Raw genomic sequence first — 22,920 nt, 5'->3', positions numbered from 1 at the left:
AGCCGATAAGAAGAGTGCCTTTGTTTCTAGATGAGGTCAAAGCCATTGATACTGGACTCTGTAATCACTTCACGGTTTGTTGACTCAAAGGTCACCTAATACTCTCAAACGATAACATTAAAACCCGGTAGAAAAGAAAAATCAACAAAGAGATTACTTTAATATCTTGATTGTTTTGTCTAGACCACAATGAAATTACACGGAGAGCAAATTTAGACCTTTTGACATTGAGCTTCAAATTAGAAATATAAAAAAAAGCAATAATTTCAATTAAAAAGTGTGAACTTGCTAGTGTTTTATTTAAATTCTGCACGGTATGCTGATATTTATTTTCATGTTATGGCTGATAAATGATTTGCATGTTATGGCTGATAAAATTCCTTATTTTGTCTAAATGAAAAAATAATATATATATATATATATATATATATATAGAGTACATGCATTCATTTGATAGCAATATGCGACCTGCTTGTTCAGTAGTTAATTCATGGCTGTGTTTGGGAAGATTTAGCGTCTGGAACGTCAGGACTGCTGGTAAACTGATGACACGTGTGGCGTGTTTTAGAGTGCGTTTCCTCACCATCAGCTGTATGCGTGTCAGTGTGTGATATCACTAACCTCCTGGCACTTTGAGCATGCTCTGCGAGGTGTGTGTGATGGGTGAGGTGACTCCCACGGGAGGGTTTCGGCTCTTCTTCATTCCGCTGGGCGGGTGGCCAAGCGTCTGGGGTTTCCTCAGTTCACCCTTGACTGCTGCGTCATCCTGCGACCTGCTCTTTTTCCACTTGCTGGATGACTCGGCCTTAAGGCTGCCCGTTTCGTACACTCCATCGTTCCGGCATTGAGCCTTCCCCTCCTCGCTGTACCAGGACAGGCCGCTCTCAACCAGCGAGCGTTTCTCGGCATCAGTGCGCAGCTGCGGGAAGAGTCAATGTTAAAATAAACAGTCAGTGACTATTTCAGTTTAAAAATCTTTTTTTCTTTTCTTTTTTAAACACACTAAAGTGATAAAGTTAGCACTGGTTCACACAGAACACACGTTTTGCTGTAAGCATGCAGTTCATCAGAATGGAAAAAACTGCAATATCATGCGAAAGATACTGTAAAAGACACAAACGTGGTCGTCAAAGGAGTAGTTCACTTTTGAAAAAAAACTTTTGCTGATAATTCACTCACCCCCATGTCATCCAAGATGTCCATGTCTTTCTTTCTTCAGTCGAAAAGAAATGAAGGTTTTTGATGAAAACATTCCAGCATTTTTCTCCATATAATGGACTTTACTGGGCACCAAACGGTTCAAGGTCCAAAATACACTTTCAGTGCAAACTGAAAACTGTTCGAAGGGCTTTAAATGACACCAGACGATGAATAAGGGTCTTATAAAGCGAAACGATCACTCATTTAAAAAAAAAAAATAAATAAATAAAGTTTACGTTTTATGAGCTGAAATGGTCGCCTTGCTCAGTACTGCGATGCACCTTTGTGACTCTTCTGTTCGAACTCATTCATCAAAATTAACAAATCTTTTTCCGAGTCAATTCGTTCGTTTCGTTCGTTGAATGAACCAAAGGACTAGGAAAAAGATTCGTTCATTTTGATGAACGAGTTCGAACAGGAGAGTCACGAACGTGCGCCACAGAACAGAGCAAGGCGAGCATTTGAGCTTATAAAACTTAAACTTTGTTATTTATTTATAAATGATTAAATTATCGTTTCGCTTGATAAGACCCTTATTCATCGTCTGGAATCGTTTAAAGCCCTTCGAACTGTTTGCAGTTTGTACTGAAACTGTCTTTTGCACCTTGAACCATTTGGTTCCCAATGAAGTCCATTATATGGAGAAAAATCCTGGAATGTTTGTCAAAAACCTTAATTTCTTTTCGACTGAAGAAAGAAAGACATGGACAAATTATCAGCAAAAGTTTTTTCAAAGTGAACTACTCCTTTAAAGATGTTCATCTAGCACGTTTAATTGAAAAGCAATGAAACAGCAGCACAGTAACAGCAACATACAATATTACATTTCTGAACTACTTTGAAACTCCCAGAGCACAGGTCATAATATCTTCCCTATTTGATAATTCTGTTTTATTATATAAATAAAGCTAAAATGCATTTTTAAAACGTTCATGACAGAAATTTGACGTGATCTTTTGGCATATAACAATAAAGCTCTTAACTAAAAAAGAAAATTAAAAATAAGAGGTCCGTTATTATATTGTACCATTAAAACATCCTAAAAGTTTCATAACTTAAAACATTAATAAAAAAAATTCAGCTGTTCATTGTTTGTTCATGTTAGTTCGCAGTGCATTAACTAATGTTAACAAATACAACTTTTGATTTTAATCACATAGTAAATGTTGAAATTATTATTAACTAATATTAATAAATGTTGAAGAAGTATAAACACGTTAATGAGCCTTATTGTAAAGTGTTACATTTTAACATCAACATTATAAGTGATCCTCAATGAACATATTAAAATAAAAAAATCCATTTCATGACCCCTTTAATTTACTTTTTTTCGCTTTTTTTTTTTTTAGTTGTGTGTTAGTTTGTAGTTTAACATAATATATGACTCTAAAAGCAGCAGACGATGAGTGGGGAAGAAACAATATTTTAATGTCAGTTCAAAACACCAAACATGGAAGTCCTGTTCCTGCTTTATGGGATGCACAATGGTCACATTCCAACACGAGCCGTGGAGAAGAAGAGAAGTAACACACGCTGACACACATCAGCACATCAGAGCAGTGTTTCTTCTCCATAGCAGTGCGTTTACTTTCTGCTTCTCGTTGTCATGGGTTTACTTAAAGGTGCGAGCGTTATATCAGCACTTACATTTGTAAGTTTTCATTAAATGATCTCGATTTGCATTAAATGATCAGATTTCGAAGGGTTTTAATCAGCAATACCACAGTTAAGGGGATAATACATTTGGATATTTGTATTTTTTCAATTAAAATTTCAATTATTTTTCAGTATTTTTAGTGAGGCAATGCAGAAGTGAAACCAACAGGGTAAAAGTAAAGGCTACACTAAATTCAAGTAGTTTGGGTTTGGTAGGATTTTATTTATCATTTTTTTAGAGAATACTTCTCACCAAGGCTGCATTTATTGCATCAACAATAAACTAAAAATACAGTAATATTGTGAAATGTTATTACAGCTTTTTAAAAAAATGTATTCCTGTGATGTATTAAAAGCTGAATTACTCCAGTCTTCAGTGTCACATGATCCTTCAGAAATCATTTCCTATTATTGTTGTCAATGTTGAAAACTTATTCTGTGAAAACTTTTTTTTTCAGGATTCTTTGATGAATAGAAAACTGACATTATAAATGTATTTACTACTTTTGATAAATTGTATGCGTCATTGATGCGCCTTGCTGAATAAAAGTACTAATTTCTTTAAAAAAAATAAACAAATACTGAACCCAAACTTTTGAATGCAGTATGCAGAGTTGTGTGACATTACACATTATATAATGTGATAATGTTTAATATTTCTGTTTAAAATGATCATAAAGTGTTGCCAAGAAAAAAATCTAGATTTTATATTGTTTTAAGATGTTTATATTGGGGGTCTATATATTATATTACTTTATAGCAATGAGATTTATGAAAGCTTAATAACCTTTAAAGGGATACTCCCCTTTTTTTGTAAATAGGCTCAAGTCCCATTGACTTCCATAGTAGGAAAAAAATATATACTATGGAAGTCAATGGGACCAGAAATTGTCTGGTTACTGATATTCTTCTAAATATCACAAACTCATCTGAATGGATTCGAAAACGGTAAAACCCAACTTTTTAACTCTGGGGGAGTTGTAAAATGAGCCTATTTCCAAAAAAAGTGGAGTATCCCTTTAAGACTTGTGTATTATCTGCCAAACAATAAAGTAATAAAACCATGAAGAAACTTAACAAGACTTAACAACTCCTCAACTTTGTGGAATTGATTTGTAATTTAAAGTGAGAGGAGTAAGTCAGACCCTGTTCCCAGGTTTAATGGAGCATGTCCGGTTAAAGGAGAAGCCCAGTGGAGGGGCATACCTGCTTTATTAAATGTAAATAAGCCTTTGTGAAAGGTTGATGTCATTTGAGGAATGTCTGCTCCCTTCTTAGGAATTATGGGCCACGGGCAAGCTCGCATACTTGACCAATTAAACCTGTCTGAACTTCGATGTTTGTATAACTGTGATGTTGACATGTCATTTCCTTCTTCTGGCAAAGACAGCCGTGTGGGTCAGATCAAGAAAGAAGCCGAGGACTGTTCGGAAAATAAACTGAGGAGGAGGAGAAGGTTTAGAAGAATAGTATCGTTCGATCAAAAAAGATTTACGATTAATTATGCCTTTTTGTCTTAAAGGTGCATTGCGCAACATTTCATGTTAAAAATACCTTTTTTCTAACCCATGCAGGCTTAAAGAATTGCCTGATGGGCTGAATGAGCCCTTCTCTGATCACTGCGATTGCCTCTATATTCCTGTTCAGTGAAATAAATAAGGGGGATTCCAACACATTCTCATCCTTTAGCGGCATATATAACGCTATATGACAAAACGGCGCTATACTACGCACATGGCACCCGTTATCGTTAATATAACACTTAAATTATCGTTAATATAACACTTAAATGTGATGGGTAGGTTTAGGTGTGGGGTAGGGTAGTCTCATATTACACTAAAGGATTTATGACGCCTTGGGTTCGCGTGAATAATAACGATAAAGGGTGCCATGTGCGTAGTATAGCGCCGTTTTGTCATAAAGCGTTCTATGTGACGCTAAAGGATGAGAACGGGCTGGGGATTCGGGACGGAGTCATTTCACTCGGCGGCCATCTTTGAAACAACTTTTTCAATGCGGAAACATAGAATTCTCCAAAACCACTCCCGAAGCTTACGATTAAATTTCATTTGAAATCACCATTGAAATCTGACAACAACTGCCTCATAAATTTTGTCTCTAAACGCTTCAATTGTAATAGAAAACGATACTTTTTAAAGCTGGATCAAGCTAAGGCTCGTCTTGTGTTATTCTAGTCTTTGACAGTACCTCATAGCTTCTCATAACTCCCTCAGAAGGAAACACTATTCACGTTTGAACGACATTCTTTTAAATATGGTGTCTGATCTGACCAACGTAATGACATTTAGAACGAAAACAGCCCCGGTGGCCCATCAGAACAGTAATGATGTGGTCAAATGCTTCTCAAAGCGCCAGGAAACAGTGATTTTAGGTAGCCTGAATGGCTGAAACTAAACCAGTAAGCAGTGTGGTCTTCAACAAATCGTAACCAACACAAACACACATTCACACACAGAGGATTGAGTGCATAACACTACATGGGAGTTCATCATTGAGAACGAAACCAGAAACTCCCCGAAGACTTCTTGGCCAGGGAAGAGTCGCATCAGTGTCTTTGGGTGGGATAAACTGTGTTGTCTGTTTTATGTAGCGATAGATTTCAGATGAGTATCGACTGAGTCAGTGTGCACTCCCTCTAAAGCGGTTAGCGGTGTGTAACACATTCATCCCATTAGCAGTAAGTGGATCCAGTATCGTGTGTGAGAAATTAGCCAAAACTGACAAACATTGAAGCAGAAAAGCAGACTGACTGTGAGGGCGAGATTTCAATCCAATAAGAAGTGAATTACCACAATGGCAGAGTTTCGGCGGGAGCCAATGGGAGTAGTTGGCAGGGAGTTGAGGGAGGAGCCTGCGTTGAACTCTTCTGAGCTGAGGTTGTCTGAGCCGTCACTCAAACCGCTGCTGATGGAGCTGCTTTCATCCCAACTGCAAAAAAAAAACATAAAACATACCATCACTGTACTGATCCAGGTCATGACAAATTATTAATGACGTATGCAAAGCAGTTAAATGAATTATTAATTGCTTAAGAGAAGCCTATCTTGGAAAACATGTTTTTTTTCTTGCTCTTTTAGAAGAAATACTAATGTAGTACATTGATCTACTCTAACACAACCCTCACCAGTCCATCTGGACTATTTATGAAATCTAAAGTGCAAAAACTGGTCATTCAGAAATCGTTATGATAATGACAGCTATCACAATCGTATGCACATTACCATAACTGTGCATGCTTACATATCATTAGGTATTTCGTATTTAAGGCCGTGTGTCCACTAAATCGTTTTTAGCCAGCTGAAAACACTAGACGCTCTGCTGAAGATGCCTAGCTTTGGGCGCTTTGGCAGCGCAGCGATTTTTCCGTTGAGACGTTTTGTTGCTATGATACAGAATATCCGCAGCATAGTTTACATGTAACTTATTTCGAAGATAATTTGTTTCATGCTAAAAATGTATTTTTCATCTATGTTGATCAGTTAGCTCTGTTGGTTGAAGTTATACAGAAAGAATGTTGTGACAGTTGTTCGGTGTGGTATTAGTCCCGCCCCTCCTCCACTGTGATTGGACGGGTGGGTAAAAAGTGACAGTGATGAGCGCTGCGTTTTACCCAAAATTGAACATTTTTCAACTCGTCTCGGGCGACCAGTAAAAAACGCCGGGCGCTCGGCGCTTCAGTGTGAAAAAAAAACGTTCAGCGCCTCGTTACGTTCATGTCGTTTAAAAAAACGCAGCGCTCCCATTGAAAACAATTGTAAACATACACCAGGCGCGTGAAAAAACGCTTTGGTGGACACACGGCCTAACTATTTAGCATTCAACAGCTTTGAGCGACGCCACTACACACGTCAGCCAATCATAACAGAGGTCATTTACATAGAGGTCTTAAAGGTGCAGAGCGAAAAACAGACACGATAATTCAAATAGAGGATGGAAAATGGTCAAGAAATATAAATCATGCCTGCTTTTGTTGAGATTAATATTAACTACCAGGGCTTGACATTAACACGCGCCAAATGCATGTGTATTTCAGCAGTGGCGTATACCGCACTAATAGTCACTTTGGTGGGTTGAATTTTAGAAATTAAAAAATTTCAATTGCACTCTATTGGCATCTGAAATTATAAGATAACTGCAATTAAGGCCGTGTGTCCACCAAAGCGTTTTTAGCCAGCTGAAAACGCCAGACGCTCTGCTGAAGACGCCGAGCTTTGGGCGCTTGAGAGCGTTTTGTCAGCGCAGCGTTTTTTTCCGTTGAGACGCTTCATTGCTATGATACAGAATATCCGCAGCACAGTTTACTTGTTTCGCAGATCTGATTTCGCAGATCATTTGTTTGTATTTTTCATCCATTTTGTTCAGTTAGCTCTGTTGGTTGATGTCATTGTACAGAAAGAATGTTGTGACAGTTGGTCAGTGTGGTATTAGTCCCGCCCCTCCTCCACTGCGATTGGACGGGTGGGTAAAAAGTGACAGTGATGAGCGCTGCGTTTTATACAAAGTTGAACATTTTTCAACTCTTGGCGACCAGTAAAAAAAACGCTGGGCACTCGGCGCTTAAAAAACATGTTTAAAAAACGCACTCCCATTGAAAACAACAGAAAACGTACACCAGCTGCGTGGAAAAACGCTTTGGTGGACACACGGCCTAAGTGTCGTCAAAAATAGAATTTTTTAGAAAATATCTGAAATGCTTCCAATACCCCTCACTCGTTTCATTTGCTCCGGGTGAATACTGCTGATGTTACACAGGGCTTGAATCTAGGCGCGGGGTTGCACGTTAGCACATATTGCGCATAATTTTACTCATTCTTTCAATGTCGAAAATTTTCGCTGTTTATTGTGCTTAAACAGTCAAATACATAAAAAAATGACGACAAAATGCCAGTCTTGTCTAGGCAAGTATTCACGTGAACACAGTCAGTTGTTTTAAGAGAACAAACAATTGAGAAAGAAAATGTATGTAGTATAATGGATCTTAAAGTGACAGCAGCCTAATACACCTGCTGACAAATTATGAGATAATATTAAAAATATCTATATGGCAGTTTTCCCCAATGGCATCATTGTCAAAATTGGGGCCAGTGAAAACGCTGTCGTGTCTGGTGAGTAAAAAAAAGTTAATGTCAAGCCCTGTTAAGTACCCTTAAAAGTGGCCTTCAGGGGAAAAAAAAATAATGTGAAATAGCAGGTAATTAATAAGACTTTGAGTTTGATTCAGGCATGGTGTTCTCGCACTGATACATCTCAATGACCATGTTTACATGCACATGAATATTCTTATGATCAGAATTTGGTCATATTCTGATTATGAATGCATAATGTAAACATATTAACCCGATACAGCCAATATTTCACTTTCAGAGTATGACATCTGGCATACGCCTGTATTCATTTGAATCTTTTATAAACGTAAACACCTTCACATAATCTACTGTAACTGAAATACTCACTTATATCTGTGCACATCCAAATGAAAGTAATTCTGGGTATTACTGAGTTTTCAAAAGCTAAACAATGGAAGCAAGACATTCTTGAAGAGGATTATGTTTTTGCATACATTAAAATTAAAGCACTGTGGAATGATTATGAATTAAACAGTAGATTATTTTACTGTGCTGGATTACTAAAGTGCTCCATATCGTCAATATATCTGAAACATGATGATTGTTATGCATAAAGATATATTCCATATGGGGCACACTGACACCTACAGTATTTAGCGAATAAAGGCCATAATCTGAAAATGATGTTTATGTGCACATGGTCAGTGGGCGGCAACACTTGCTATGAGCAGAGAGTAGATGATCCACATTCCTACATATGATCCATATTCCTTTCAGAGTAACTTAAAACTCTGGATGTTTTTCATACTTTAAATGCATTTCAGAATCTCATTAAACATTCACAAGGAGATCTGGTTTTGTCTGATCCTGGCATATCAGGAAGCAAATGCTCCAGAATGGAAGGTGCCTTTGAGATAAGACCGCATCTTGTCACACAAAACCTGATAAACCCTGAGAAAGTGATAAGGCCATCCTCACATCACTGAGCATATGTGCTGAAAAAAGACAGCTGAAGCCCTTCCAGTCAGAAGCAACAATTGATAAGCTTGTTGTGTCACAAAGGAACCTGAACGGCTTCTGGAAGATAAAATGTGTGTTATGTAACTGTTGCCTTTATATAAGAACAAGAAACACAATCTCAGGGGCTTCTCATCTTTGTGAGTCAGTCTGGAACAGCTGACTTACGGATGACATTTCTGCGATGTTCCTTTGAAACTAATTCACTGCTGATTCCCTTGCATGTTTTGAATTAAATAGAAAGACATATGGCCCCATCAAAGTGTTTAATGTTGTTTAAAGGAGTAGTTCACTTAAAAAAAAAAAAAAAAAAACTTTTGCTGATAATTTACTCACCCCCATGTCATCCAAGATGTCCACGTCTTTCTTTCTTCCGTTGAAAAAAAATTAAGGTTTTTTTATGAAAACATTCCAGGATTTTCTCCATATAATGGACTTCAATGGGAACCAAACGGTTCAAGGTCCAAAGGACAGTTTCAGAGCAGCTTCAAAGGGCTTTAAACGACACCAGACGATGAATAAGAGTCTTATCTAGTGAAACGATCGGTCATTTAAAAAATAAATAAAAAAGTTTAAGTTTTATTAGCACAAATGCTCGCCTTGCTCTGTTCTGTGATGCGCGTTCGTGACTCTCCTGTTCAAACTCGTTCATCAAAATGAACAAATCTTTTTTCCTAGATAAGACCCTTATTCATTGTCTGGTGTCGTTAAAAGCCCTTTTGAAGCTGCACTGAAACGCTCATTTGGACCTTGAACCGTTTGGTTCCCAATGAAGTCCATTATATGGAGAAAATCCTGGAATGTTTTCATCAAAAACCTTAATTTCTTTTCGACTGAAGAAAGAAAGACGTGGATATCTTGCATGACATGAGGGTGAGTAAATTATCAGCAAAGGTGTTTTTAATAGTGAACTACCCCTTTATTGCATACGTTTGAAAAATGTTTTATATTAATATTACATCTCTATCTGTAAAGCAAAACACAACAAAATAACACAACATGGAAAGAAAAAAAGATAAAGATAAGTAAAACGCAAAAACAAAACTAAAATATAAAAACTAAAACTAAAATAACATTTGAGATCTGAAGAAAAAAAAAATCGAATTATTCCAGACAATTCTTCAGTGGCTTTGAGACGTCATGATGGACTTTGAACCTCATCCACAAAACACAATACAGTTTTTCCACACTTTCCCTCCATTTCCACCTCCAGTCTCCATTTTCCAGATGCTTTAAATTCCTCAGATGTCCCAGTGACACCTAAAGACTGGATTAAGTAGCGGCACAATCTGAGAAGTCCGTCATTATAAGATATCCAAGCACGTTGAGCTGTTTTGTGAGACGGCCAGGCCTGAGGTGAAAGACTGATGCTCTCTTTTTATGAGTGATAATGATCACGGTTCAGGTTTCAGGGCTGTTTGAAACACCTCAAGCGACAAGCTCTGTGTTTACCCTCAAAATACTCATCTCCACACCTGAGATGACAGCAGTGTGTCATTACGGTTGAACTGGATGTCGTGTTTGCCTCTACAACTGGGGATATTTGTGAGATGCGACGTCTCATTTGGCAGCTGTTGGGTGCCATATGTGCAAGTTAAAACACTACGATCTTTCTTCAAACCCATCAACTCGACAGCTATGATGTATGAGTTGAATCGCAGTGAACATCTCGTCTGTGTGATCTAGATTTATTTGACGAAAGTGTCGCTTTAAAGAGCCTCCCTGCAGAATTTCTGCCGCAGGTGATGTGGAAAAGGAGGGCGAGCAGACCTTGAAAACCTCGGCTTTACCTACAGCATCCCACAGTCGCAGGGCTCTCTTCAAAGGCACGCCATGCGGTTTTCAATAAACCCAGACTAAAACTGTTTGTTTGATGTCGTTCTGTGGAAGGGGGGAAAAGTAGATAAGCACAGCGACCTAATGGAGATTCTGCGCTCCCCTGGCCAGTCATTGGGTGTGAATTTAGTTTTTTTTTTTTTTTTTGGACCAGATGGACCTCATAGGGCTTTGGTTTCTTGTGAAAAAAGCTAATGAGCAGCAGAAGTGGCTTAAACAGCACTGATAACGCAAAATGTAACCTCAGATTAAAGGATTATAAAAGGATAATGGAAGCACAGGGTTCCCATTTAGCTTTAAAGTCAACATAAAACTGCGTTCACAAACTATTTACTTCCATAACGTGATGCATGTCTGAGTGAAACAGAAAAAGGTGCATGGCTTTGTGAAAATATGCCTTAGTGAATTTGTATTTCTATTTTACCATCATAGTGAGATATGTAGCGAATCAACATAAAAATCCACATCTAGTACACATTTTTAGAACATAAATACAAACCGCATTCTGTCCGTAAAAAAAGAATGTGCAAGTGCAATTGTCCTCAAAGCTAAGTAAAAAGACAGTCGAATAGACAGACACCGCTGAGCTAATCACGCTAGTGCTGTTAGAGGAGTGTGCTTCAGTTGGAGAAAGACGGCTCTATCTGTCCTCCCTCCCCAGAGCAGGGCTCTCAAAAAACACAATAACATTGTGTCAAGGCTGCACAATAATTGCAGAGCCCCCGCCAGCTTAAAAAAAAAAAAAGAGTGATTTGAAGATAAAGCGTCCTCCTACTCATTCCCCTCCACCTTAAACTAAACATTAACTTTAATTGCATGGATGCAAGGCAAGCAGATAACAGCAATAGTGTGTTTCTAAAGAAGGTATCCAAGTGCTATTTGGGGGTTTTGGGTCCACACTTACATCAAACACAAAAAGTACACACAGAAAACGCAAATGAGCAACAATGAACAGTCTATACATGGTGTTTTTTAAGTGGTGTTCCTCAGGTGTATATATTGGGTCCTCAACTATTTTCAAATTACACAATTTAACCCCCCAAAAAATTATAGATTTGGTTTAAATTCAATAAAAATGACACAAACAGTAACATGACGTAAGTCCAGGTGGTGTATCAAATATTTATAATATATTAAAGAACCCTAAAACCGTATTCTGGACAAATGTGGGCAAAACAGTTTTGATTTATTTTTTAAATAATACTTCCCTTGATCTGAGCGGTATAAGACTTGGCTACTTTTTGACTCAATGTTTAAAATGTTAAGTGGGTGAAAAAACAAAAACAAAAAACAAAAAAAAAAACTCCTTAATCTTGTATTTGGGTCAAAAAATGGGCACCCATAGAAATGAATGGGTAAAACTGTAATTTAGAGCGCTCTAAAATAAGCCAAAATAAGACCAGGTGACAGCAAAGTCACTTCATCTTTAGGTTTTATCTCTAAGAACTTCTTGGAAGGATATTTTAATTGCAGTTACAAACAAACAAATAAATAAATAAATAAAAATACGCATAATTTACATAGAAAATATGGTAATTTTTAAAGTAAATAAATTCAAAAATACCCCCAAAATAAAAAAATAAAAAAAACATAAATGGATAGAAAAACGTTAGCTAAGACAGTGATATAACATAAATAATAAATAAAAATTAGGATCACACCTGAGTGTGATCTGTGCCTTCATTTGTCCTTTTTTAAGGGCTATAAATTGAAAACGGTTTTAGGGCTACATGCAACTAACATTATGCACTTTTTCCATTTCAGAGTAAACAAGTCTACGTCAAGATATTACTAAACGGCTGAATATATACACACATATTTAAACGTATAAGGGTTCCAGCCCAGCTTTTGACTCCACTAGCCAGTAATTGAATATGCCACCAGAAGCATATGGCCTTTATCTTCAGCACATACATCAATTGCCTACATGTTCTGCATAATTTGTGCTTTGCCCAGCCCAATTTGCCCAGTAAAATACTGAAATGCCAAATGACAGGTGGCAGATCCTCTTTCATCAACACCAACTGGTCATCCAGAGGGAGTGACGGCTAAGAGCGAAAACGACACGCGTGTCCAACACTTAAAACGACCATGTAAACACAAGACATTCTCACCACTCATGAAAATGTGTTTAAGTAGATTTGAAAATGATCGCTGTTGCCTGAAATGCTCCATTGTTGAAGCATCGCTACAGTTGTCCCCTCTGGCGAGAACAAAGGCACGGTTAAAGCCAACATACACTGACAAACTTGGCTCAGGTGTACTGTAGACTTGGCTGCACATCAAGATTTTTTTTTTTTTTAAGATAGCAATCTGTATAATAGATAGTGTATAGAAGTGCACTATTTGCACAACTTTGATATGGTTAATAAATAAAAGTGTAGTTGGCATGAAATCCTGATGTCCTGAGGTGATGCAATTCCATTTTAATATGCATGCTCATATTATTTGACAGCCATTGATAATAATATTAGTACTTTTTAAAAATCAATTGGTCAAATCCTAGACCTGATTATAATAGTTTGAATTGATTCATGTTTTTGCCTTTACTAGTCCATTTTAAAGTAATATGCCCATCAATGTTAACCTTAATTTAAGATTTTCTAACAAAATTGTAACGTAAAACAAATTTTACAAACACCACCAAAGCAAAAATGTCTGTCTTTATGCTTTTTTCCCCTCCCTGATTTCAAGCCACCTGTGTCTTTGTTCATAATCTCCCTGTACAATGACCCACTTATTCATCCCTCATTACGGTGATCCCGAATTTAATAATCATTCTGATTATCATCCGTCTCTACGGTTGCAGAGAAAAATTGTATGTGTGTGAAGAGTGGGCGGAGAAATGGCTGCGACTGGTGGCACAGATGGTCCACAATACGGGGTGCAGGACCACCTAACCAGCTAAGCTTTGGAGAACAGATTGGCCTGACAACGCAAGACCAAGACAGCTTATCAAATGCATGATGCTTATGAAAGGTGCGTGCATTTCAAATTCCGGTTTGACGTATCACCTTCAAACGAGTTTGACAGTTAAATTGACGGTTCACCAGATGACCTTTAAATGACACGGACACCTTCTCTGTGTTCTTCTGTATGTTAAACATATGGAGACAGGTCACAGAGGGTCTCTGTCTGCCAAAAGCTGTCCATGGCCCAACACTGTTACGCTGAGTGCTATTCTCACCGGGACCAGTCATTTACTTGATCGGCCAGCTTTTCATGTGAAAACAGAAATGTATATCCTCCCTGACATATTTCCATTGCACGTATTAAAACGGAAACAACGCCTTGTTTCGCAAGCCTTGCAAAGAAAATAAGCCTGTACAAAAGAGATTAGCGAGGATTATATATCAAGTTAGAGCAACTTCCCAATAAGGACACTTTATTCCATCTGTCCAGATTATGGCAGATGTGTGTAAGTTTTGAGAGGTCGTGAACCCGCTGAAAGAGGGGGAGGGGGGTTAATAAACTACAGAAAATCTCTCAGCGGATACAATGCTAACTATCTTCTCTTTGAGATTTTTTTTGATGACAAAAATCCATATTGCATCCGTCCCTTTTAAAGGAGCTGTATGCAAGATTGTGGCCAAAACTGGTACTGCAATCACTTTTAAATTAGGGTTTATCCTCGCCTTCCCCCTGACTCGAGGTTGCCAGATATGCTGCAGGTTTCAGCAGGAACGTTTTTTTCTTTTTAATTATTTATTTCCAGACTGATCTCATGAAGTAGCGTGTGTATGACACGCCAATACGTATTTCCATTTTTGGAGTGCTATCATGACGCATATTTGCTTTTCAGCGTGTTTATGAACACCGTTGACTTAACGTTATTACTGTATATATAAATATATGACTTACCTCAACCCCGTCCCTAAACCTAACCGTCACTGGGGTTAATGGCATTTATGACTGTTCCCCTACCATCCTAGGAAGAAAAAAAAAAGATCGCTCCCCAGATGTAGATCTACATTTTGCTTCGTTTCGCACGGACATTTGACGGCGTGTACAGACACGCGGAATCACTCGGACATTAATGGCGTAGACATACACGCATACACGTGGATACACGCGGATAGCTCAAAATGCGTAGAGATAACACGCCACTTGACTCGAAAGTGGCGTGTATGTTTACGCGAAAGTCATGATGTCATGTCGTTATTTCGGACTTTGTAACAAAGTATTTCGGATTCATAATGAGTTTGGGGGGGTTTCGCAACGTTAGAATTTTTTTATCCGATTCCGACACGTTTGTATCTGCAGCTGTGGTAACTAGAGAAGAGCTGGCAACCCAAATGCCTCAACACTACTGAGTCCGTGATTGGTAGATCGTTGGAGGGTGGAGCATCAGACCAAAACACAACTTGACAACATCAACATCAGTCAAGGGCTGCAACTTCACTTTTTAAATGACAATATCCTGGTCGGACTACTGTTGTCAGTGATATAAGTATTTGAAATGAACATGATTTCTTAATGTGTAGTGAAATATCAGTGATAAAAATTTTGATTAATTGAAATAAAGTACTTGCTTACAGCTCCTTTAAAGAAACACACATTATAATAAATTATAAAATGTAATGTATTCCTGTAATGAAAGCTGAATTTCCAGCATCATTACTCCAGTCTTATTCATCTGACTAACTGTAGTTGGTAGTTGGATGACTAGTCGACCATCCTTACTCATCCCCATCCTTAAAAGGTAGTATTTTTGACTTCATCCATGGAATATCATTTGCATACTGAACATTCACCAGCATGACGCTGAGCTTTGCAACACAAACATGAGTAAGCTGGACATTTTGGCGCACATCTTCTCACTGGATTTCCTGTCGGCCCCAACAGACTGTCCGTTCCATTGCTCACACACTCTTGAACTCTGTAAAGAGAATGTCTGCGAACCCAAATCATCTGAACCAGACTCAAAGGTATTAAGCAACAATTTCTACAGAGCAGAAAGCCAGGGAAAGTAAAAATATTGAGCAAGCAGAACACTGGAGACTCAATCCAGATTTATGGTCTGTGAGTAATTCATTAATGCTGTTCTGAAGAGATCCCACCTGTAACCGTTTTCTGCTACACGCTCCAAAACATATTCTCTCCTCAAAGTGCTTCAATTTGAGGAGAGAACATATATAATAACACTTAAAGGGATACTTCAGGATTTAGCATTAAGCTTTGTATTAGTAGAAAACCTGAAGTATTTTTGAATTACCATGTTTTCATATCCCCCTGAGACGAGATTTTTTTTTTTTGTCTGGAAAAACTTCTCCGATGATGCAAAAATCGTCATTTTGCGTCATCGGAGGATTTTTTGGCCAGAGGCTGAAGACTACAGCCAGTAGTATGGGCTGTCCCGCATGTTCTCAACCCGCCCATAGAGGGCGAGATCTCACTCACAGAATGTACACATAGTGTCAGCCATCTTTTTTTGGAAGCTAAGCTAGCAGGCTCTTGTTCTGTGGAGAAAGCAGAGTATTAACTTTAGGGGTTACTATCCTCTTTTTCCGGGACATGTCCGGCCGTCGATGTCCGGGATTCAGCTTTTGCTTTCTGCAGTCGCCATTCATTGTTTAAATGCACAGCTTTTGTTTCAATCTAACTGAATTCATTGCGATTGGTGAATCTGAATGTAGTGTTTACATAAACGCTAAACAAGTGATCGGTTGATGTGCGTTTTAACATTGCTAAGAAAATTCCCGCTCCTCTGTGAAAGATACGAGACCGGTGCGTCTCACAGGCCTCGCGCCGTTCTCCCGCGGCCCTCACTCGCCCTGCTCGCCACAGTAAACATGATGAATGGCGACTGTAGAACGCAAAAACCGAATCCCGGACATTTTGGGGGATCTCGAAACACTTTTTCGGGCAGACTCATCTCGGAGACTCACTAGTAGCCTAGACTTGTTTAACTACTGCGCTCTGTAACCAGTAGGCGTGGCCTCCTAGGGCAGCGAAGCAAGTGCATTCTGGGAGTTGTTGTCTTTCATCCACATAAGCCAAAAATAAATTTTCCAACTTTTCTCAGTCTAAAAAATCTTCTACATAAATGACCCATTTTAAATACGCATTCATCTTTCCAGAGGTGAAGTATCCCTTTAAGGGCTACCAAGATTAAGATTTGTTTTGGAATATAATTAATTGCTGATTGGGATTTTAGTGGCCATTTTCCCAGGCACAGATTAAGCTTAATGAAACTGCTCAGAGGGGATTCTCTATTGAAAATCCCTGGCGGTTTTGGACTAGGCTTAATCTGGGCCTTATGAACAAAATTAAGCTATTCGTGTGGATGTCTTTCCCACTGAATAATTACTTCAGAATCAAGGCCAATCCTTAGATTTGAGCATCCTGACACAAAAACGCTCTTTATATTATTATCATGATTTCTCTTTTACTAAGCATCTATTAAAGATGTGATACAAATATAGTATGTTAAAGGTCGAGGGGGGCAAAAAGGATTTGTTTCTGCTTGATTTTGTTTCTGGACTCTACTAGAATAGGTTTTCATGCTTGAATGTTAAAAAAAGAAAAACATTATTTTCCTCATATTTCACATTGTTGCAACACCTCTCTTCCCAGTCTGCCAGTAACGCTCTGTTTAGTTCATGCCTCTATGTAGCATCTGCTTCTGAAAGCTCAATGTGCTCTGATTGTTTGGTTGGACCAGCGTGTTGATGGGTCAATCGCTTCAAACGTATTTGGGAAAAGTCACTTTTCCCTAACCAGTCAAAACTAGGCGTTTCTAGAGTTTAGAAACAGTGTTATTTATAAGGAGAATAACTCCCTTTTGAGGGACTTTAACTTTTCAGACCTTTGAACAAGTAAAAAAATCATAATTGGTCCTCTTTACCAATCCATTGGTCAAATCTGAGAAAGGAAGGTCAGGAAGGTCATTTTATTCCATCTTCAGTTTCAGAACAGTATCACAACCTGAAGGACATCTTAACCAATGAGCTCCATCACACGTATTAACATGTTCTTGGAGTTGGAGTTTCTCATGGCTGCCCTCCAGTGTTGTCGGTTGATTTAACGGACACACTCCCGTTTGAATCCAGGATGCTGAGGGAAATGTTTTGGTTTGAAAGTGGGGGACAGGGAAAGGGGAGGACAGAGAGGTAGAGTGAATGAAGCGCAGGCCTAACTCATAGCAGCTGTGGCCACTGTTAAACCCAGCGTGGCCTCTTCCTCCTCCTCCTCCTTCTCCTTCCAGCTGCTGAAGACCAACTGCACGCGCTTCACCATAACAATACGCAGGCATGGACTCAAAAACGAATCCTTCTGTAGCTCGCCACGGGCGCAGAGACATGAGGAACCAGGTTAACAAGAATTATGAGCTGTGACGGTCTAAATACTCTACTGGCTTACTTAAATAACAATTATTTGAATGTTTTGCAGAGGTTATTATAACCTTGTGATTTGCCAAGTTCCTCATTCTTCAATGCATGGAAATGACACATTCTTGACCAGCATAATGGAGTTGTCAATCAATACTCGTTAGTTTGTTATTTCCATTAAAACTCGCCAACCAGTAGGGGTTTATAAGAGTGGAGTGGCTGATGTAAACATAATAAAATGGCAATATACATAAAACAGCTGAAATTAAATGGAATTTTACACATTTTTTACCCCCAAAAAATCCCTTTAATGGATAATCTTGATAATCTCATATTGGCCGGACTAATTGGCCTGGCAAAAACATAATACATAAATGCAACCATGTTTTGTTTGTGTGTTTTATTCAGAAAGGATGCATAAAATTGATCCAAAGTGATAGTAACAATATTTTAATATCTTATATTTTAAATGTAAGCTGTTTCTTTTGAACTTTATATTCATCAAAGCATCATGAAAGTGAATGTTTTATCATCGTATTAGAATGATTTCTATGATCTTTGACACCGAAGACTGGCGTAATAAAGCTGAAAGCTTTGATCACAAGAATTACATTTGAAAACATGCATTTTATATTCTAATAATATTTGTAAAAATTACTATTTTATTTTTATTGGAATTTGACAATGTGGCGGTAGTGTGTACATTAAAACACGCATGATTAAACCCCATTTACCATGTTAAATAGTGATAAGTACCTTTAAAAACTACTCAAAATCCTTTTAAGCCTACTCTAATTTAAAGGTAGAACTGGGTGGCTAACGAACAAATACATTGTGATGTGTGATGATGTGGGGATATTTTAATTCCAAAGGCCAAGGGAACTTTATCAGGATGCATATTATCCTGGATCCATGAAATAACTGGCTTTTAAAAATAAAAATCTGCCTGCATGACTCTATGGGAATTTAACATTGGGGGGCAATGACTTATGCACCCTGTATTTTAAGGAAAAACATTTATTTATTTATTTATGATACATTATTCATTCACAAAGAAAATTGGTGTCCTTAAAGGTTGGAGTTTTCCTCATTTTTCTAATTAAGGCATTAAGATCAACATCCAAAAGATGATTTTTATTCCTCTTTTTAGGCAACTTTTACTGGGGGCAAACACTTATTCACACCACTGTACGTAGTAATCAGGTGCCATTTGGATTACATTTAGACTTCCATCTCAACACATGGTACAATATGCAGTTACCATGGGTGTACCATGTTTTACCATAAAAACATCAAAATCAAATCACCCCAGAAGATTTCATGATGCACAACAAATGATCCCATCATTTAGCAAAACACTGCCAGAGCAAATATTCCCCTGAAAACAGGATATTGTGGCTGCAGTTCTCATCCTGATGTTGGAGATGGTCAGACCAGCATGTTGTCTGCATCAATAGCAAACAGGACAAAAGCTTTGCAGTAACTGTATTTGCTTTAATGGAGTAGAACATCCTTTCCCACCCCCTGTAGCTACAAACAGTTCACTGCAGGAAGCTCATCCACGGCAGCAGTAAAACTCAAGAATAGGACCTGATTTAAGTAGATTTAAGGGGGGGGGGGGTGTTCACTTGGCATGTGTGGTTCGATTAAAATGAACCCTTGTGTGATTGCTCTGTTAGTGCGGTTCGTTTGAATACGTGTGAACGCTATCCGAACCCTGGTGTGCACCATACAAACGGACTGGTGCGGTTCAAATTAAAAATGATTGCAACACGGACAAAAGACATGTAGATGACACAAAAACATATTTTTCTAGTCATATTCGTAATGTTGCTCATCACAGTTTGGTACAGGCATCAGAACTGACCTTCATGTGTGTGACGGAGGGATTCCTGCCATGGTTTTGACTCCTTTACACATTTATAAGCTTTTCACGAGTTCTCAGCTGGTCGAAATACCATCATATGTAGGATACGCACACACAACAAGCATATTTAACCCCAAACACAACATTTGTTTGGAGTTCTGTTGTGAAATATGCATCATAAAAGCCATCCAATCAGGTTGTTAACGTATTCCTGTGCCTTTAGGTTCAGCCAAGGTGAATGCTAGTGGACCAGGACTAAATGTTGTTGTTGTTTTGTTCCGGACTATATGAACCAAGCGAACCGAACTACAAGTGTGAACACACCTTAAGTGACTCATGACCAACACCCACAAATCCACTTTGTGTCAAACAGGTTTGGTTTGACTTCTCAGGCAGGTTCAGACCAAGCAAACCTTCTAACAGACTTTGCATAGCACAAAAATAACTAGTCATAACAGAAACAATAATTCCTCTCATTGCTGTAAAAATGACACTCTCTGCCAGCCGCCTGACAATATATCACCGTCTGGCAGTACCATTGTTTGATTTTAAACTGCCCAGCAACTTAAACAAACAGATAAAGAGGTTGAACCTGCCAACTTTGGAGAGACTCACTCTTGATATAATTGATAAGGCCGACCAGTTGAGAAACTGGTCTTTGTCAAAGACACAAAGAAAACTTGTGCACTGCATTAATGGCTAAACGCACAGAGCAGCGACGGCTTGATCTCTTTGTTTCCTAATGACTTTACATAAGGGGTCGATTTAAGGGGTCAGCCATCCAGAAAGAGCAAAAACAGGGCTGTGCGTTTCAAGGTCAAAATCAATAAGGGCAGCGGGGAAAGAGGGGGCACCGTCTGTTAGCTTCATGGGGAGAGGTCAGATTTTAAGTTAGTTAATGCTGCCTTCACATTCTATCTGAATTATCGTAAATATAAGTTTTCTAGAAAATTGGATTTGACTTATTTGCCACTGGGAAGTTTGGGGATTTTGATACCCGAGTTCCTGGGATGGGTGGGCCACAAAACTGTTTGTTAATGAATGGGATGGTAAATATCACGTGGGCTTCAACAAGATTTTCCCAATATATAGGCAAGAATAAACCTCGTGTCCTCTATGATTTCTGTTCTTTCTGACAACAATGCACTTGAATGGGACAAGCTCGTAATCACAACTTCAGAAGTGGGGAGTAGGACATTGCCAAGCATGTGAAGCAACAAGGGTTCAGTTCCTTTCTTGCGACCTGATGCGTCAAACCGACAAAATTAAGAACAAAACAAGAACAAAATTAAGGTCATTAATTATGGTAATTAATAATGCAAAAATGTGTAATATGTGATTTTTAGAGGATCAGAAATGCAATTGGCTGACTAACAGAAAACTGAAAAGAAGAGCTGTGTTTTCAAATCTTTTAATATTAATACATTCCAAATAAATGTGAAAAAATAAAATTATAAATGTTACACTCTAAAAATACTGGGTTGTTATAAATCAATTTTGGGTAAAATATGGAAAAACCCAGCCATGAGGTTAAAAATGTATTTAAAAATGTAACCCAATAGCTGGTTTTGTCCATATTTTATGCAGAATTTGGTTAAAACAACCCAGCATTTAAATATATGTAAAACAAATAAATAAATAAATAAATAAAATAAAAAATTATATTTTTTGAATATATATATATATATAGATAGATAGATAGATAGATAGATAGATAGATAGATAGATAGATAGATAGATAGATAGATCCCCCAATGTTGTTATGTTTTATTTGTTAAATCTATGTATTATCACGTTAATGGTTTGACATTGTGATATGTTCTCTGTTGTGATTTAAAAATAATTTACCGTTTTTATTTTGAAAAAGTCTATAATATATACTTTTATATAACTTTTTTTTTTTTTAAATTAAATAATTTTTAATAGCAGGTTCAATTGTGACAACTTACCTGTGTACAAAGATACCTCGCAACGAAACAATGTGTGTTTAAAGAACTGTATCTTGATGTTGAAATCATGTTCAATAGTTTTTGAATAGTTGGTCTTTTGAATAGTCTGTTTTTTCCCCTTTTTTTGTAGTCAAGACTTTAAAGTATGTGATTATACAGAAATGAACTTAAAATGTAGCCCACCCTTGGAAATATTCATTGAAGAAACAAGTGAAACAATGTTTTCATATAGAGCCTTTATCTTTGAAAATCTATGCTTTATAAAAAAAATAAATAGGCTAAGCCTACCTCTAGTTATTGGCCAACCCTTGTAAAAAAATGATGCTCTACTAATATGACAGCAGACACGCCCCCCTCTAGAATATGAATTCCTAAAGGGCGTTAGAACACTTTTAGAACGCCACAAAATTCCGTCTAGATAGGCAGCTCACGTTTTGTAGACGCAGCCAACATATAGTTAGTGTAAATGTGGAGCACCGGCTCACAGCACCCCACTCGCATCCTCTTATGTAGGTCAGTGAGGAATGCAGCACACTAAAGCAAGACACTGTATGTAAAGAAAACACAGTGCACGTCCTCTACAGTTTGAATAACCTCCGCTTCAGGCAATCCACAAACAGTCATCACACAATAGGGAGAATACTTCCTCCTGACTCGAGATATCCGCCTGTTCCCCCTCCGCATTGCACCGATACACACCTCCATTCATTCACATTCAACGCCTCCGCCTGCCACACTCACAAAACAGCGGTGACACGCAACTATTCACATTGCACACTTTATCACAACTCGCGGACACAAAGACAGGAATGCGTCTCACACCCATGCGCGTCTCCGTGAGAAATTAAACCCGCTGTTAAAATAACAATTAATTACGGTCTCCCCGCGAGAGCGATTAGGCAAACAAATTGGGCTACACGTTAAATTTAATTGGTGCAAAATTATTGACAATGATGTTTCTTTGGACAGAATTTATA

At 38.0% G+C, this 22,920-nt stretch overlaps 1 protein-coding gene across 9 annotated transcripts in view; it reads right to left on the bottom strand.

Moving 5' to 3' along the window:
* nav1a (neuron navigator 1a) overlaps nucleotides 1-22,920 on the bottom strand; it is a 210,023-nt gene that overhangs the window by 63,459 nt on the left and 123,644 nt on the right. For all 9 annotated transcript variants that reach the window (XM_039689889.2, XM_039689893.2, XM_039689892.2 and 6 more), the window contains 2 exons: nucleotides 5,667-5,805; nucleotides 622-919 (listed from right to left, as the gene is read on the bottom strand). In XM_039689889.2, the coding sequence (XP_039545823.2) occupies nucleotides 622-919; nucleotides 5,667-5,805 (437 nt within the window). The remainder of the gene's footprint in view (nucleotides 1-621; nucleotides 920-5,666; nucleotides 5,806-22,920) is intronic.

The sequence above is a fragment of the Pimephales promelas genome, chromosome 20 (assembly GCF_988280905.1).
Source record: "Pimephales promelas chromosome 20, fPimPro1.hap1.1, whole genome shotgun sequence".
Lineage (NCBI taxonomy): Eukaryota > Metazoa > Chordata > Actinopteri > Cypriniformes > Leuciscidae > Pimephales > Pimephales promelas.
This window is presented reverse-complemented; position numbering and strand designations above follow the sequence as displayed.